We start from the raw sequence: 16,650 nt of genomic DNA, 5'->3' as shown, positions 1-16,650 counted from the left end.
CTAAAGCATACAGTAATACAGGCTGATGAGCAGCAGGCTGTGGGTGCAAATCGTTAGTGTTTCTGATTTGATCAATACCCTGATGTTGAGAACGCCTTGCTTTAGTGGTTTAAAACGCCTGTGATCAGAATGGGACATGCAGGTTTCAAGAGCAGTTCATTTGCAATGTGTACTTTTCAAAAGTTCACTTACTTACAATAAAATGTAGAGTACTTTTAAATGTATACTTTTCATTGTACTGTAATTGAAATTTGATTTCAGTGTTACTATAACCTCAATAAAAACCGACAGTATGCATGTGACTTAGATTCCTGACAACACGAATTAGTGATATTTTTTTTTTTTTGCTGGTGCCTTGAAATTCGCATTAACGATAATCAGCTGTTTATTTTACACAGGGGGTTGTGCAGCACTGTGGTTAGAGAATTGGAGCTGAGTGGTTAGAAAGCTGGACTGAGTAGACCAGCAGCTGATGTCCTGGACTCGTCTATTTGCAGTGGCTCTTGTCTGGTCAGATATCAAAACAGAATGATTTTTACAGACATTGTACAAACAAGGAGAGCCCAATGTAACCTCGTTGCTAAGGAACAGATAGTGCACACCTGCTGAAGGATTGTACAGCCCACTTCTCCTGTTACATGGAACCTGTTAGCACCAACCACACTTAGAATTTCATAACGACGCATCATTGACACACTGAGTGTTCTACAAGCAGCTTAAATAAAAGACATTGAGCTACTTAGTTACTCGACAAAATTCCACAGATCAAAATTTTTTAGAATGATAAAAAGTGAATTTTTTGTATCCTTTCACAAGCATTAAAAAATGATCAAAATGGAGATGTGTAGTTCTGTTGGGCACACAGAAGTGTACAGCTCTGGCCAAAAGTTTTGCATCACCCTATAGAGCAACCTAATTTTGCTCCTTAAAATCGAATGAAACCTGCTGAATAATGTTATGTTAACATATTGAATTACATAGCCAAAAATGGAAACATTTGACATTTCAAAATCTAACATGAAACAGTGTACTACTGTTATGGCTTCCAGTCTATATATTATTTTCATATAGTGTTTCTGGGTTTTTTTACGTCTCAATCGTAAAATTCAATGTAATGCAAAACTTCTGTTCTTGCAGCTTTTGTTCTTACAGTTACAGCACAGTTGTTCCTGTCTCCTGTAGTAGCTTCACTAGCACAGAGCAGGCCCCCTGATACAATTATAGCCACTGAACACTTCATATTAGAGGCTCTCCTCTTTCCTTTCAGCTGAAGCGCTGGGTCTGCTGGAGCCAGTCAAGGTGCCCTACCCTGTGTTCGAGTCCAACCCTGACGTCCTGTTCGTGCAGGGCCTGCCCGCGGGGATCCCCTTCCGCAGCCCCACCTGGTTCGGGATCCCCCGTCTCGAGAGGATCGTACGGGGCGGATCGAAGGTCAAGTTCGTGGTCAAGAGGTGAACCCAGGCTCTGTGTAAAGTCATTGAAGCTAACACAATGAATGCAGGAATCTGCTTGGCACTTCCAACAGTAAAACAGAAAAACAGTAAATGCAAAATTGTAGAATATTTGGGGGTTTTTTATGTTCACCTTTTTGAAGACATTCTACTTTCACCATCAGTGAATTAGCAAACAAAATAAAAACATGCATATATGTGTATAAATAACAACAGGCATGTGAAATGCCCCCTTCTTGTACTGGACAGCAATCGTTAGCAGAAATATTTCCCATCTTTGATTCAGCTGGTGTCTTTTTCATTGAAGACATTTTTAGGAAATGTGTATTTATGTATATTTCACACTGTTCTTTCAGTAATGAGAATTTTCACAGGGTGACTACATGTCACACGGCAATGGGTACATTTCAGGGAAATCCTGGATAACCATGAAAAGAATCCAGCCTTAGTCATGATAGGGTATTCGTGTGATTCACAGAAAGATCAGATGATCATTGTTAAAGGACAAAAATTCAATGGATAGAGAGAGTGCGTATTCATACCAGCAATAAAACCCACATATCCTTCATTCAAGAACTGCAATGACCTATGTTGTGCTGGTCTTGTGTCGTCACGATGCCTTTATAACTATATGATAGATCATGTAAAGAAAGTATCACAATTCATTGGTACTCAGGTGAAATGACCAAGCAAGTGCAGCACTAACAGTTTGTAAGTGTGGTGTTCTGAACTTCCAGGTTCTGCTGCCAACCCCCTATTGTGTTATCCCGGGATTGTCACAGTGAGTGTTGAAGCAGCCCAAGGGTATTCCCTGGTGCTGTCAAACCTGATAAAAGATGCAGCTTATCCAGGCACGGTACGGGTTCAGCAAGCCACAGAGTTCCCCAACAACTAAAACTGAAAAATATATTGTGTCTTTTTTTTTTTTTTTTTTTTTTAGCTATTTTCAATATTTTAAGCATACTTTATCAGGACCTTCCCATTGCATTGGGTGCTCAGTCCATTACAATATGCAAACTAGGTTAATCAGCCAGTCAGCCTGTAACTTTATAAGCGCATGTCTGGTCCAGCCTTGGTTCCTAATTCCATACACAGCTAGCATCTCATTTATATTGTGAGCATGGCACACACAGTGTTAGGCATACACACTATTTTAGTGTCAGGCATCGTCAGCTTTTACTGCTTAGTAAAGGGTTTTTTTTTTTTTTTTTTTTTTTTTTTTTTGCTTCAGGCCTGATCTGGTAATTCCATTTTTGCCTCCCGGTTTAGCAGACAAAATCAATACAGAAGGTAAGAAATCTGTTACTTTTGCTGCCTGCAGTGATTGTGATATTTAGTGCTCATGAAGTGGGGGGGATAGCAACACAAGCTCAAATCAGACACAGCACTGGCAGGCGTGCACAGCATAAATATAACTGCGACCACTGGGAGTCTAGAGAGCCACCCCAGTATCATTCAGTCAACACAACCACGATTTCAAACTGCACGCATGCCTGTCAGTTTAAAAAAAAGTTACACACATATAGCTTAAACATTTATCGTTGGACACAAAAATGTAGCACCTAGTTATAAACAAAAGTTAGTTACCTAATGTTCTGGGAGATAGCTTTCCACTGCCTGTCTTATGTATCTTGCTTAACTGCGTATGTGTGAAGCTGCACTTGTGAAGTCTGCTTACACTCTGTTTTCCTAACAATATCTAAACACTGTCAATTTCCTGGCATGAGTTACAGTGTTGTTCCAGACATAGAACATACATCTCTTCTACACAGGTTCAAATGTACCCCACTTTATCAATTCTTTGTTCCTCTGAGTTGGAAAACATCCTCCCACCTAACAGCGCAGTGTTCTCAAGTGTGCTCACAATGTGTGTTTCACCTTTGTTGACCCCTCCATGTCTCTAAGGGGGTGGTTAGTGTGGTGTAACTGCATCTCTTCCACTGGTTCACTGGCAGGTGCTACTAATCAAGAAGGTGCTGCTCCAACCCTCGCCCAGACGAATGGCTCAAACACCCCCTTCAAACCCAGAGGAAGGGAGTTCTCTTTCGGTAAGTCGCCCTAAAACTAACCCTTATGCCAAACCCATATCCTGCATGGATGCCAAACCCGTATCCTGCGTGGGTCGTGTGCCATCTACTATTGCTTTACTCTGTATCCTCAACAGTCTTCTTCAGTTAACGGAGTTCCTCGTATTCTTTTGCAGAGGCATGGAACGCCAAAATAACTGACCTGAAGCAGAAAGTGGAGACACTGTTCAGTGAGAAGTGTGGTAGGTGTAGTTTAGCTGTGTTGGCTGTCCACAAATCACAGGCTGCAGTCTGATTGGGTGATATGTCAAACAGAGGGCCTGTGCCTTCTATAAGTGCAACATTGTGATACCACATTCATCCATAGTTTACTACCTGCCTCCAACCAGCACCCTGCTGCTACCTGTCCTCTAACCAGCCCCCTGCTGCTACCTGCCTCCAACCAGCCCCCTGCTGCTACCTGTCCTCCAACCAGCCCCCTGCTACTACCTGCCTCCAACCAGCCCCCTGCTACTACCTGCCTCCAACCAGCCCCCTGCTACTACCTACCTCCAACCACTACCTGCCTCCAACCAGCCCCCTGCTACTACCTACCTCCAACCAGCCCCCTGCTACTACCTGCCTCCAACCAGCCCCCTGCTACTACCTACCTCCAACCAGCCCCCTGCTACTACCTGCCTCCAACCAGCCCCCTGCTACTACCTACCTCCAACCAGCCCCCTGCTACTACCTGTCCTCCAACCAGCCCCCTACTACATGTCTTCCAGTGCTAAAGTCACATGGTCTGTGAACAGCGACTCAGTAATAAGATTGGATTAATAGTAAGAGGGAATAAAATGGATGTAAAACCTCTTTCAAAGTTACCTGAGCAGTGCAGGTTGCAGGGGTCAGTCTGGCTGTGTGGGTTCATTATAGTGTGATTACCTGAGCAGTGCAGGTTGCAGGGGTCAGTCTGGCTGTGTGGGTTCATTATAGTGTGATTACCTGAGCAGTGCAGGTTGCAGGGGTCAGTCTGGCTGTGTGGGTTCATTATAGTGTGATTACCTGAGCAGTGCAGGTTGCAGGGGTCAGTCTGGCTGTGTGGGTTCATTATAGTGTGATTACCTGAGCAGTGCAGGTTGCAGGGGTCAGTCTGGCTGTGTGGGTTCATTGTAGTGTGATTACCTGAGCAGTGCAGGTTGCAGGGGTCAGTCTGGCTGTGTGGGTTCATTGTAGTGTGATTACCTGAGCAGTGCAGGTTGCAGGGGTCAGTCTGGCTGTGTGGGTTCATTGTAGTGTGATTACCTGAGCAGTGCAGGTTGCAGGGGTCAGTCTGGCTGTGTGGGTTCATTGTAGTGTGATTACCTGAGCAGTGCAGGTTGGAGGGGTCAGTCTGGCTGTGTGGGTTCATTGTAGTGTGATTACCTGAGCAGTGCAGGTTGCAGGGGTCAGTCTGGCTGTGTGGGTTCATTGTAGTGTGATTACCTGAGCAGTGCAGGTTGCAGGGGTCAGTCTGGCTGTGTGGGTTCATTGTAGTGTGATTACCTGAGCAGTGCAGGTTGCAGGGGTCAGTCTGGCTGTGTGGGTTCATTGTAGTGTGATTACCTGAGCAGTGCAGGTTGCAGGGGTCAGTCTGGCTGTGTGGGTTCATTGTAGTGTGATTACCTGAGCAGTGCAGGTTGCAGGGGTCAGTCTGGCTGTGTGGGTTCATTGTAGTGTGATTACCTGAGCAGTGCAGGTTGCAGGGGTCAGTCTGGCTGTGTGGGTTCATTGTAGTGTGATTACCTGAGCAGTGCAGGTTGCAGGGGTCAGTCTGGCTGTGTGGGTTCATTATAGTGTGATTACCTGAGCAGTGCAGGTTGCAGGGGTCAGTCTGGCTGTGTGGGTTCATTGTAGTGTGATTACCTGAGCAGTGCAGGTTGCAGGGGTCAGTCTGGCTGTGTGGGTTCATTGTAGTGTGATTACCTGAGCAGTGCAGGTTGCAGGGGTCAGTCTGGCTGTGTGGGTTCATTATAGTGTGATTACCTGAGCAGTGCAGGTTGCAGGGGTCAGTCTGGCTGTGTGGGTTCATTATGCTGTGTGTTTCAGCGGAGGCCCTGGGCCTGGCTGAGCCAGTTAAAGTCCCGTACGTCCTGTTTGAGTCGTTCCCCGGGGATTTCTACGTGCTGGGCCTCCCCGACGGAGTGCCCTTCAGACGGCCGTCCACCTTCGGCATCCCCCGGCTTGAGAAGATCCTGCGCAACAAGGCCAAGATCACCTTCGTCATCAGCAAGTAAGAAAGCAGTCAGCACTGCCGTTACCATGACGTCTATGTGTCTCTCACCACAACAGGCAAACATCACTTTTCATACCGTGAATTCAAGTAGATGTCTTGTGTACAGTATGTATATTGTACATTTCACAAGGTTTTCACCACAACAGTGAAAGAACCTTTTTTTTTTTGCACAGCTGTGGCCAAAAGTTTTGGATCACCTACAGTTGTAGGATTGAGACATAATACATTTTTTTTTTTTAAACTGTATGAACATAATTTAGATCTTTTATTTAACATCATGTAATCAAAGAAACCACAAAAGTCTTCCGGAAGCCATACTAGTATCACACTATTTCGATTTAGAAATGGAAAATATGGAAAACTACAAAGTGGTGTGTAATTCAGTATGTTAGCGTAACATTATTCAGCAGGTTTCGTCCGACTTTATGAAGCAACATTTGTTAATTCTATAGGGTGATGAAAAACTTTTGGCCCTAGCTGTACATTGAATGGGTATCCAAAGTGTCGTTGGGACCTCCAGGAGTCCTCTTGTTCTGGGACAGAAGATCCTCGAGCAGCCAGACCCTTCCTCCACTCACCAAGCTCTTCACTTGTGTTTCGCAGGCCTGACATGTTTGAGGCAGCCGTGAAGGAAGCAGCTGCAAACCGTCCCATAAGTGAGTGAAAAACAGAACGCCCGCACGCTCTCTCTAGGACGGCATTGTTATGCCTGGATGTTTTCTTTCACAGTAAAAAATGTCACGTTCTAAAAATAGGTATTTCAAGATATGTCATGATTAAGCATAATATTTATTGTAGAAAAACAAAAAAATAACATTGTCGCATTCAAAATTGATTTATTATTTGATGTTCCTAAATATTTAACTGGTGACCTGAGAAACAGTAAATGCTAAACCTTTTAAAGATTTCTGTATTCATCAGTGAATTATCAAACACAATAAAAACATAAATCAATGTAAAAATAACAGCCACGTGAAATGCCCCCTTCTTGTGCTGGCAGAGCGATCTTTAGCAAAAGTATTTCCGATCTGTGGTGCAGATGTTGTCTTTTTGGTCGATTTGAGATTTTAAAGAAATCATACAGCTTTATTCAGTGTGTTCAATTATTTACAGGAAGCAATCTAAACCAGTTGCCCTGTTCCTAGATGCAGTGTAACAGGCAGTGCTTCAGTCAGGCAAACGTTTGCTCTGTTCATTTTTAGGTGTAAATAAATAGGAACTATATATTTCACGGCAATAGTCAATTTCACAGAAATTGTGAAATCTGTGCTAATCCTGGAAAAAATACAGCCTTATTGTTAGTAACTGTTTTAACACAGCCTTTTGATATTGATGACACAGACCACGTGCTTTGAGGTAGTGTCTTCATATGCAGCTTTATACAACAAGTCTTGAGATATCAAACAGTGACGTTTTTTTTTTCCCTTACATCTTCTTCAAATTCAAATTTGTTCCCACATTGCTAAAGAGAATTATTTCAATTAAACTTGTTAAGCATGCTTTATTTTCCATACATTGTATTACCACTTTGTTTTACCCTCTGGGCAGATCAAGGCGTGGCTTTGATGTAGTATAAGTGTTTTAATTGTATTATTATGTAATGTTGTGCATTTATTAAGTATCTAGAAATGCAGCCACAATTTATAATACCTGTTTCCTTTTTTTAATTAACAGCAAGGACAAGCTTTGGATCCTCAGCTTTAACAGCAACAGAAAAACCCACAACGGCTCAAATTCCAGCATCATCAGGTATGCTATCATTGCACAGCCAATGTGATTTATTACAGCTGCTGAAAAAGTGCTGTTGTAGCCCAAAATATTTTTTTCTTTGAAAAAATCAGAACACTGTATTTATGTAATTTGATGCATTGGACTTAACCTTTGCAGTTAACAAAATAATTAACAATATAGTTAAAGAGAAAATAACAGGTAGACGCCAGTTAAAAATGCTAAAAAAAATTACAAAGTAGCCTGTCATCAAATGAGGACAATGGCACTTAATGGTTAACATCAAGCCTTCTTTGGGGGAACCTGATGCTTCAGAGGTGTGACGATACAGTGATGTCTCAATACAGCACGCATCATGATATTCTCAATACAGAATGTGTCACAATACATGTGATGGTCCCGATAGGCTACTTCTATGATGCATAATAAGATCAAATGAGTCAGTTAATGATGGATAATTTTGTTAAAAGACAAATAATGAAATGGGATACAGAAAAGAGAATATATGAACTATGAAACAAACATATTCCTCATTCAAGGACCATTTGGTAAACTGCAGTGCGCTATCTTGTGCTTTTTCCACAATACACACGATCAATACCTCTATTACAATACGATGCATTGTGCACAGAAAGCATGGTGACTGATGGGATCACAATGAAGTGTTGCACCCCTACGATGAAGCACTCAACAGTGTAGGAATAGTAATAGAAACTACATCGTTAATGACTGATTTGTGCAATAAGCAGCAATCGCTCATCCTCCTAATAGGACCATTGAGAGGTTTTCACACGTTCTCATTGGAGACCAGGAGACCACACCCAACCCAGGGAACCAAAACTCATTTCAACACTAAGAAATACTTCTCGTCGTTCGCTCTGGTGTTTGATTTGATGCAGTGTGAGTGCTGTTTTTGCAGTGGGCGTGTTCGAAGCATGTCCTCCAGTGTTTGGAAGTTTGATTTGAACACGCTGACAGTAATGTAAAGTATCTGTTGTGGAAGCTGTTGTTAACCAGGCTCGCTGTCTGTATTCCTGAGATAGTTTTGTGTTCCAGGTAAAAGAGGCCCCAGTACAGCACTGGCCATGGAGGACCTGAATATCATTCAAGTGACCGTCCCAGGTACAGAGCTGCCGCTGCCCTCCCAGTCCCATTGCCAGTGCACAGTGCTGCAGCTGTAGTGTGTAGTGCTGCAGCTCTGCTCCCAGTCCCATTGTAGTGCACAGTGCTGCAGCTGTAGTGTGCAGTGCTGCAGCTGTAGTGTGCAGTGCTGCAGCTACCCTCCCAGTCCCATTGTAGTGCACAGTGCTGCACTGATATGCTTAGTAAGCTTGTCAAATAACAAAGGAAGCAGAAACAACAATAGAGAATCACACAGAACACACATTATAGGATTTTCAGCTGCTCTGTGATGATGCTTGGTTCTCCAGGTTAGTCAGTATGGTAGTTGCTCAGTCCCTTCTCTGTGATGATACTTGGTTCTCCAGGTTAGTCAGTATGGTAGTTGCTCAGTCCCTTCTCTGTAATGATGCTTAGTTCTCCAGGTTAGTCAATATGGTAGTTGCTCAGTCCCTTCTCTGTGATGATGCTTAGTTCTCCAGGTTAGTCAGTATGGTAGTTGCTCAGTCCCTTCTCTGTGATGATGCTTAGTTCTCCAGGTTAGTCAGTATGGTAGTTGCTCAGTCCCTTCGTAAAGACTCAGAGGGTTTGGTATTTTTCAGATACGGAGAGCGAGAGATTGTCCAAGGTGGAGAGAGCTCGGCAGCTGAGGGAGCAGGTGAACGACCTGTTCAGCAGGAAATTCGGTAAGGCGGACGATCGCATTTGGTTTTGTTTTCATTTTTGTTTGACTATGTAACCACAGCGAGGATAATAATGGGAACCATTTTTGAAGATTGTTCTTTGAAATTCAGCACGACAAAAATAAAATACAATATTAAAAAAACCAACAACACAAAAAAAATGTAGTCGGTCACAGTTAACTCAAGCAGCACATCAGAACACAATTGTGTTAGTTGTCTTAGTCTCTTACTCTAACCTTTAGTCTGACTTTGATGATGCAAAAACCCTTTGTTGGATAATGAACTAAAGCAACTTGAAATGGTCTTCAGAAAATTTTCAGAGAATCTATTCAGAATCTATACAGAATTGTCTGTAGTCGTACTTCCTAGCACAACTGAGAGTGCAATCAGGTGATTAGAAAATGCAATATTATTAGCACGTACAAAAATTGACAACTGAATTTTGACAACTCGAGTTGTCAATTTGAGTTGCCAAAAAAAATTGCTTAGAAAATTGCTTGTGCATCTCCGCTCCTGACGGGGGGGGTGCTTTGTAGAGCTGTGCTCCTGACAGGGCGCTGTATAGAGCTGTGCTGCTGACAGGGCGCTGTATAGAGCTGTGCTCCTGACAGGGCGCTGTGTAGAGCTGTGCTCCTGACAGGGCGCTGTATAGAGCTGTGCTGCTGACAGGGCGCTGTATAGAGCTGTGCTCCTGACAGGACGCTGTGTAGAGCTGTGCTCCTGACAGGGCGCTGTGTAGAGCTGTGCTCCTGACAGGGCGCTGTATAGAGCTGTGCTCCTGACAGGGCGCTGTGTAGAGCTGTGCTCCTGACAGGGCGCTGTGTAGAGCTGTGCTCCTGACAGGGCGCTGTGTAGAGCTGTGCTCCTGACAGGGCGCTGTGTAGAGCTGTGCTCCTGACAGGGTGCTGTGTAGATCTGTGCTCCTGACAGAGCACTGTGTTCCTTGGCAGGTGAGGCGATCGGGATGGATTTCCCAGTCAAGGTGCCCTACAGGAAGATCACCACTAACCCGGGCTGTGTGGTGGTGGATGGCATGCCCCCCGGAGTGGCCTTCAAGGCCCCCAGCTACCTGGACATCTCCTCCATGAGGATGATCCTGGAGTCGGCCAACTTTATCAAGTTCACCGTCATACGGTAGCACCAGAAAAAATCCTGTTTACTCCAAACTACTGGCTTAGATCATCCAGGTTCACTGTGTAACATGTGTTTCTGAAAATAACCTCCATTTGTGATAAACAGTAATGTGTCCACATCTGATAAAGAACCATTGTAACATGGTATTAAACAAGTAAGAAATGACATCTAAAAATGCAAACGGTTTATCAAGTACTATCTCTTTAAATAGCAGTACTACAAATGTTACAATTTATATTAGATCATTATTGTGATGAAAGCATTTGCCAAAACATTTGTCTGCTTGGACTGTAAGTTTTCAGATTTTTAATAGTTGATGCTGTTAATAACTATACACACTTTCAATAACCCCATCCCTTTTTTTCAGGAGAAAGTGCAAACAAAGAAAAATATTATTGTGTTACAAATACAGATCAGTGCGAATGTGCAATGTAGACAAGAATAGATTTACCAGTGTCTTCAACTGAGCTCTTATCATGGGCACCAAACATGTTAAAGGTGATTGATACAGTTTCAGTTGATCTCTTATCATGGGCACTGAACAGGTGATAGTGATACAGAAACGGCCAGGCTGTCCGTGTCAGTGTGCCACTGTGTAACGTGATCGTTGTGTTTCCCATAGGCCTTTCCCTGGACTTGTCGTCAGCAGTCGTAAGTATTAACTTGTTCTTTTATCACAGACTAGCAGAGATTCTAGGCAAGGTCAGCATTCATTGAGTTTATTGTGCTTTGGTGAGACACGGCTTTTAAAGCTGCAGTGTCCTACAGTCTTATTGAAAAGTAAAGATTAGGCATGAATGTTTACTGCATTCATTCATAGTTTAGCCTTCTATGCACTCTGCTTCATCAGTCTGTTATTAATAGTAACTACTGTATTCATTAATAACTACTTTATGAATTTATGGACATTTACCATTGGCTATTACTATTACCCAGCACTGAAACGTTTCTGATTTTAATATTCTGATAGTAAATTAATATACAATTTCATCTTTTTTCTTCATAGAAGTTGTGGGTTCTAGTGAGATAGGTTCTCCGGCAGTGCAAGGTAAAGCTACAGAGCACAGATATTAAAATAGCAGCTTTCTTTATGAGAGCCCTGGAGATGCTATTGCTTAACGGTGCGCTTGTCTCATGTGTTTGCAGGAATGATTGAACAGAGCAAAGCAGGCATGCCTTCAGCACAAGGTGAATCCACTTGGATTGTCCTTCTCCATTCCATTTCCAGTTACACAGATTTGGCCTGTGAGTCATACAGTGAGGTGGGTGCAGGTTCACGTCCTGGCTGTGTGGTGTGCAGGGTGAGTCATACAGTCAGGGGAATGCAGGTTCACATCCTGGCTGTGCGACGTTGCCGGTGTTCGTTGGGGATTCTGCAGGGAGCGTCTCAATGTCTTCGTTGGGGATTCCTCAGGGAGCGTCTCAATGGCTCTGGCGCTCTCGCAAGTTAAGGAGGGAAAACCGTTAGGCTGTTTCTCTTCTGCACACTACAGCAGACCCTACCAGGCAGGCGCTTAGTGAGCTCAGACGGACACCTGCAGGGCTGGCCTTTGTCCTCCAGATGCCGGTAGCTGGCTGACATCCGCTGTCGAGTTCCTGGGTGTAGAAGAGGAAGCTGTGTGGGGAATTGCTTATTGCAGGGAACAAAAATTGGGGGTAAAATAATTGGGCAGCTTCAAATGAAATCTCCTCTTAAATGTACTGTGTGTAAGTGACACATCATTATACTATTACACTTTTCTGCTGTAATGTCATGTGTTTTCTGCATGCTGTGAGAGGAGGGTCACGATGCTGATGGGTGTACTGTATGCTACTGACTTGGATCCAGATGCCTTCCTGTTCCTCAGTGAAGCTCATTGCTTTTTCGTTTAGTTTTTTTTTCAAGAGGATGTGTAAAGAAGTGTCTCCTACCCTCTGTCCTAAGTCTGTCTGTCTAATTAGAGGTTTCATCACCTTCGATCTGGCTTTAGGTGTTTTTCTCCTGATAGACAAGCAACTTGAAAATCAGGCTGTTTCTTACAGTTTACCCGCAGGACTTATGATTGCTTAGCTGTGTTGTGAGTGTGTGTTATTTGTTTTAAGTTGCTTAGCTGTGTTGTGAGAGTGTGTTATTTGTTTTAAGTTGCTTAGCTGTGTTGTGAGCGTGTGTTATTTGTTTTACATTGCTTAGTTGTGTTGTGAGAGTGTGTTATTTGTTTTAAGTTGCTTAGCTGTGTTGTGAGAGTGTGTTATTTGTTTTAAGTTGTGTGCTGTGTTGTGAGAGTGTGTTATTTAAGTTGTGTGCTGTGTTGTGAGAGTGTGTTATTTGTTTTAAGTTGTGTGCTGTGCTGTGAGAGTGTGTTATTTGTTTTAAGTTGTGTGCTGTGTTGTGAGAGTGTGTTATTTGTTTTAAGTTGCTTAGCTGTGTTGTGAGAGTGTGTTATTTGTTTTAAGTTGTGTGCTGTGTTGTGAGAGTGTGTTATTTGTTTTAAGTTGTGTGCTGTGTTGTGAGAGTGTGTTATTTGTTTTAAGTTGCTTAGCTGTGTTGTGTGAGTGTGTTATTTGTTTTAAGTTGTGTGCTGTGTTGTGAGAGTGTGTTATTTGTTTTAAGTTGTGTGCTGTGCTACTCACTGCCTTCCTTGTCTTCCCAGGTAGCACTGTTAGTCTGGAACGGGGTTGCGAACACAGAGGATCTTAATGAAGCTGGGGGTGTTACAGACAGCATGGCTTTCCAGTCATTTATCAGTGGTCTAATATACCTGTACAACAACATTGCCTTCAGTACAAACCTGCGATTTTCTATTTTGTACCAAAAGATTGCATTCTATGTGATGTGTTATTTTTCGAGTACCTGCTATCCTGTCATTGAGGTACATTGTCTGATGATAGAATACAGTCAGTGCCACTGGTGGGTAAGACAGGGCTAAAGTAGAATTAGAAGATGACCTGTAAATCTGTAGAGATTTCCACAGAAAAAGAAACTTGAAATCTGAATATCATCAATGTGAAAATCACCCACGATCTGCACTATATACAGTAGTTGTACTTTAGCCAAAGTCTTCTGAAAACTTTAGTTCATTATTATTATTATTATTATTATTATTATTATTATTATTATTATTATTATTATTATTATTTAGCTTAAATCTGGTCAGGACCGATTTATTAGGTTGAGCAGATCAAGACACCAAAAAGTTCCTTTTAAGATGTTTGTGTACCTTGACCATTTATTTATTTGTTTTGCTAGTTGATGCCATTTAACAAAACACAGCTATCGGAAAGACATGTTATCTGAAGTAAGGGAATGAAATGCAGAGATTTCTGAGCCAGAAAACAAAGATTTTGTTCAATAATCCTCCTGTGTAAGTACATTGGTTTCAAAAGGCAAAACTTGATTCCTGCATTTTACTAGAAGTCATTAAAACTGAAGGAGTCCCAAGTTTTTGTCCGACAAGACAAAAGCTTTCGGTTGGTCCTGGTTAAGGCAGGGATTGGTGGCAAGTATCCAAACAACAGTGGTGGAGAAAATGTGTCCGGCACAGAGCCCTGATATTTGGTAGGTACAACCTCCACATTGTCGTGACTTCCACTGTGGCCCATAGGTGACCAAGAGGAACTATGTGAGGGTTCCTGTGTGGCTTGTGGCAACTCTACAAGCAAAAAGCTAATTCTCTTGTTGAGTATCAAGTGACTGTATAACCCATCCTGTACGTTATATCACTTACTGTATAATCCACCCTGTACATTAGTACATTACATCACGTACTGTATAACCCATCCTGTAACATTACATCACTTACTGTATAACCCACCCTGTACATTGCATCACTTACTGTATAACCCACCCTGTACATTGCATCACGTACTGTATAACCCACCCTGTACATTACATCACTTTGGCACAATGCTATGAGGCAAGGCAAAGCCTGTATAGGTAAAGCTTATGAAAGGGAGGTCAGCATCAACTGTACCCAATTATCCAATGCCTTAGTGAATATTTCCAGGTGTGGAGGTTTAACAGCACAGGGCTCACCTTCATTTTGTTTAACATTCCTGTTACGTTGATGCATTTCTTTAGGCTCGTTCTGTATGTGTCATTTAAGCAAGAAAATTATTGTAAGCGTCTCTCCTCAGAAACAGAAAACAAAATATCCCATAGTAGCAACAGTTTGTAGAAGGATGTTCGTTTGAACATAACAGTTCAACTGGACTGTGTTTGTTTACTTTTCTTTCAAAGTTGTGTCGTCTTCTTCCAAAAATAGCTTTTTTTTTTCGAAAATTATATAAATATATATATAAAATATTGAATTATATATATATATTATATATCTATATTATATATATATATATATATATAGATATATATATATATATATATATATCATCACAGTCGTATATATATCAGTGACCTTTAGAATAAAAAATAAACAAACCATGACAGATTAACTTTGCAACGTAATGTTAAACAAACTGGACAATCAATATGGTCTTCTTTCTTGATAAAGGAAGGCTCGACTATGGAAGAATGTACCATATCAAAAGTCAGCAATTAATACAATTTTGGAGCACATTTGCACAATTTAGTGGCACATTGCAGCTTTAAAAAAGGAAATGTTCCAACAGTTAGTTTTGTCACTCTGACAGTAGAAATGACTGACCAGCGGGGTTGCTGTCCTACTTCAGTGTGTCAACACAGTAAAACATGTCTCACGAAAATAGGGTTGTAAATAGCTTTCTTTATATATATATATATATATATATATATATATATATATATATATATATATATATATATATGCATTCAGTAGTGCGATTGCGTTTATAATTCTTCTGAAGAACATTTTACATGTAAGTCTTTATAAATAAAACAAAAGCAGGTTATTTGTGTGTACAGAGCCACCATCTTGCAGGTAATAATATCATATTCTAGTATTACCCAGGAAAGTTGGTAAATGTTAACATGTATTCAAGCAGCTCTGCTGGACTCACTGTCAAATTAATTATTTGCGCATCTCAATAAAATACATTAAATAAAATAATGTAGATAATGGTTATTTTAGACACGGGTGCTGCAGAAGGCCTCTACATGACCTATCTTTATTATTTGTTTATCCAAGGCAATTTACAGAGACTAGGGTGTGTAAACTATGCATCAGCTGAAGAGTCACAACAACATCTCTCCTGAAAGGACTGAGCACAAAGAGGTTAAGTGACTTGCTCAGGATTACACATCAAGTGAGTTGGGATTTGAACTGGGGACCTCCTGGTTACAAGCCCTTTTCTTTAACCACAGAACCACACTGCCTCCCTATCTGTTTGTTAATAATCTCTATGGTACAGTTTTGTGCACGCCCACTTAATCTCTAAGGGATCAATTGCATGTGACCACCATAGCTCTGCTTGGTGTCAGTAAAACATTACATCAGAGTAAGAGACATTGCACAGGCAGGCTTGATTTATTTACAGAGATGCTAAAATTGCATATGCGAGTCCAAAGAAATGAATTAATGTAGCAGGAATGTTAAACAAATCAAAGGTGATCTCTGTTCTGTTAATAAACTTCCACACCTCTAAATATTCAATAACCCTGTAGGGACTCCAGCTGCTGCTGACTCTGTTTAGCAGAAGTGTCGGGCCTCGTGTGAGGAGAGAATCCCCCAGCCTGGGTGTCCTTCCACACTTAGGCGCACGCCTGCCTTATTCTTGAGCAGGATCCCTCTTCCAAAGCCTGTGCAGATAAAGCCTGCTGTCATGTTTCAAGAATGCGATCCCTGCATAGATACATTCTCACAGTTCAAGGAGGGGAGCACGCCAAAGAAAACAGCTGCAGTGCTTTCAGCCACCGAATCCTTTCATACGTGGAGTCTTTCAATGATCTAAACCAGAGCTAGCTTTTAGTATAAAGGAGCCATACATAGATGAGCTGTGGACTCACATTACAAACACAAGCGGAGGTCTGTTATGATATAATAAGTGTCCGATCTTAACCCAATAAGTATCAAATTCATTTTTCTTTGAAAAAATAAGAACACAAGCTGTATTTGTGCCATTTCATACATTCTAAATCAATATGGTTAGGGTTTGTTTTTTTTTTAAGCCAAAAATAAAAATCTGTTGAATTTACTGTTAGTGATTGAACTTTAATAAAAAAAAGAAAAAAAAAACTACTAATAATTCCTGTCTCGTGTGATTCTTTGTGATTTAAAGAATAATCTCTTCCTATAGTCAACAGTAAGTCATCAGAATTTCCTACCTGCATGAAAGCAGCAGAAGGT

The 16,650-nt window shown here is 41.7% G+C and overlaps 2 protein-coding genes across 4 annotated transcripts in view; one reads left to right on the top strand and one right to left on the bottom strand.

Annotated features, from left to right (window-relative positions):
• Window positions 1-14,525, top strand: part of LOC121305051 (general transcription factor II-I-like) — a 70,859-nt gene extending 56,334 nt beyond the window's left edge. For both annotated transcript variants that reach the window (XM_041236569.1, XM_041236568.1), the window contains exons 20-33: window positions 1,268-1,451; window positions 2,683-2,741; window positions 3,407-3,499; window positions 3,655-3,720; window positions 5,546-5,729; window positions 6,336-6,388; window positions 7,407-7,481; window positions 8,517-8,582; window positions 9,182-9,265; window positions 10,213-10,396; window positions 11,019-11,047; window positions 11,403-11,444; window positions 11,543-11,584; window positions 13,027-14,525. In XM_041236569.1, the coding sequence (XP_041092503.1) occupies window positions 1,268-1,451; window positions 2,683-2,741; window positions 3,407-3,499; window positions 3,655-3,720; window positions 5,546-5,729; window positions 6,336-6,388; window positions 7,407-7,481; window positions 8,517-8,582; window positions 9,182-9,265; window positions 10,213-10,396; window positions 11,019-11,047; window positions 11,403-11,444; window positions 11,543-11,584; window positions 13,027-13,073 (1,208 nt within the window). In that variant the 3' untranslated portion in view covers window positions 13,074-14,525. The remainder of the gene's footprint in view (window positions 1-1,267; window positions 1,452-2,682; window positions 2,742-3,406; window positions 3,500-3,654; window positions 3,721-5,545; window positions 5,730-6,335; window positions 6,389-7,406; window positions 7,482-8,516; window positions 8,583-9,181; window positions 9,266-10,212; window positions 10,397-11,018; window positions 11,048-11,402; window positions 11,445-11,542; window positions 11,585-13,026) is intronic.
• LOC121305053 lies at window positions 3,731-5,538 on the bottom strand. Of its 2 annotated transcripts, none has more exons than XM_041236570.1 (2): window positions 4,073-5,538; window positions 3,731-4,027 (listed from the first exon to the last, which is right to left on the bottom strand). In XM_041236570.1, exon 1 carries the CDS (start codon window positions 5,526-5,528, stop codon window positions 4,254-4,256), a length of 1,275 nt encoding a protein of 424 aa, XP_041092504.1. In that variant the 5' UTR covers window positions 5,529-5,538; the 3' UTR covers window positions 3,731-4,027; window positions 4,073-4,253. The 2 variants fall into 2 exon arrangements, with proteins under 2 accessions (XP_041092504.1, XP_041092505.1); XM_041236571.1 differs by having other exon boundaries at window positions 3,731-3,914.
• Window positions 14,526-16,650: the final 2,125 nt, after the last annotated feature.

Source organism: Polyodon spathula, chromosome 41 (genome assembly GCF_017654505.1).
Source record: "Polyodon spathula isolate WHYD16114869_AA chromosome 41, ASM1765450v1, whole genome shotgun sequence".
Classification (NCBI taxonomy): domain Eukaryota; kingdom Metazoa; phylum Chordata; class Actinopteri; order Acipenseriformes; family Polyodontidae; genus Polyodon; species Polyodon spathula.
The sequence above is the reverse complement of the archived record's forward strand: the minus strand, read 5'-3'. Positions and strand labels throughout refer to the sequence as shown.

Excerpts from the sequence above, each read along its gene's own strand:
- LOC121305053 (XM_041236570.1), bottom strand. The coding sequence starts at position 5,528 with ATGAACCCACACAGCCAGACTGACCCCTGCAACCTGCACTGCTCAGGT.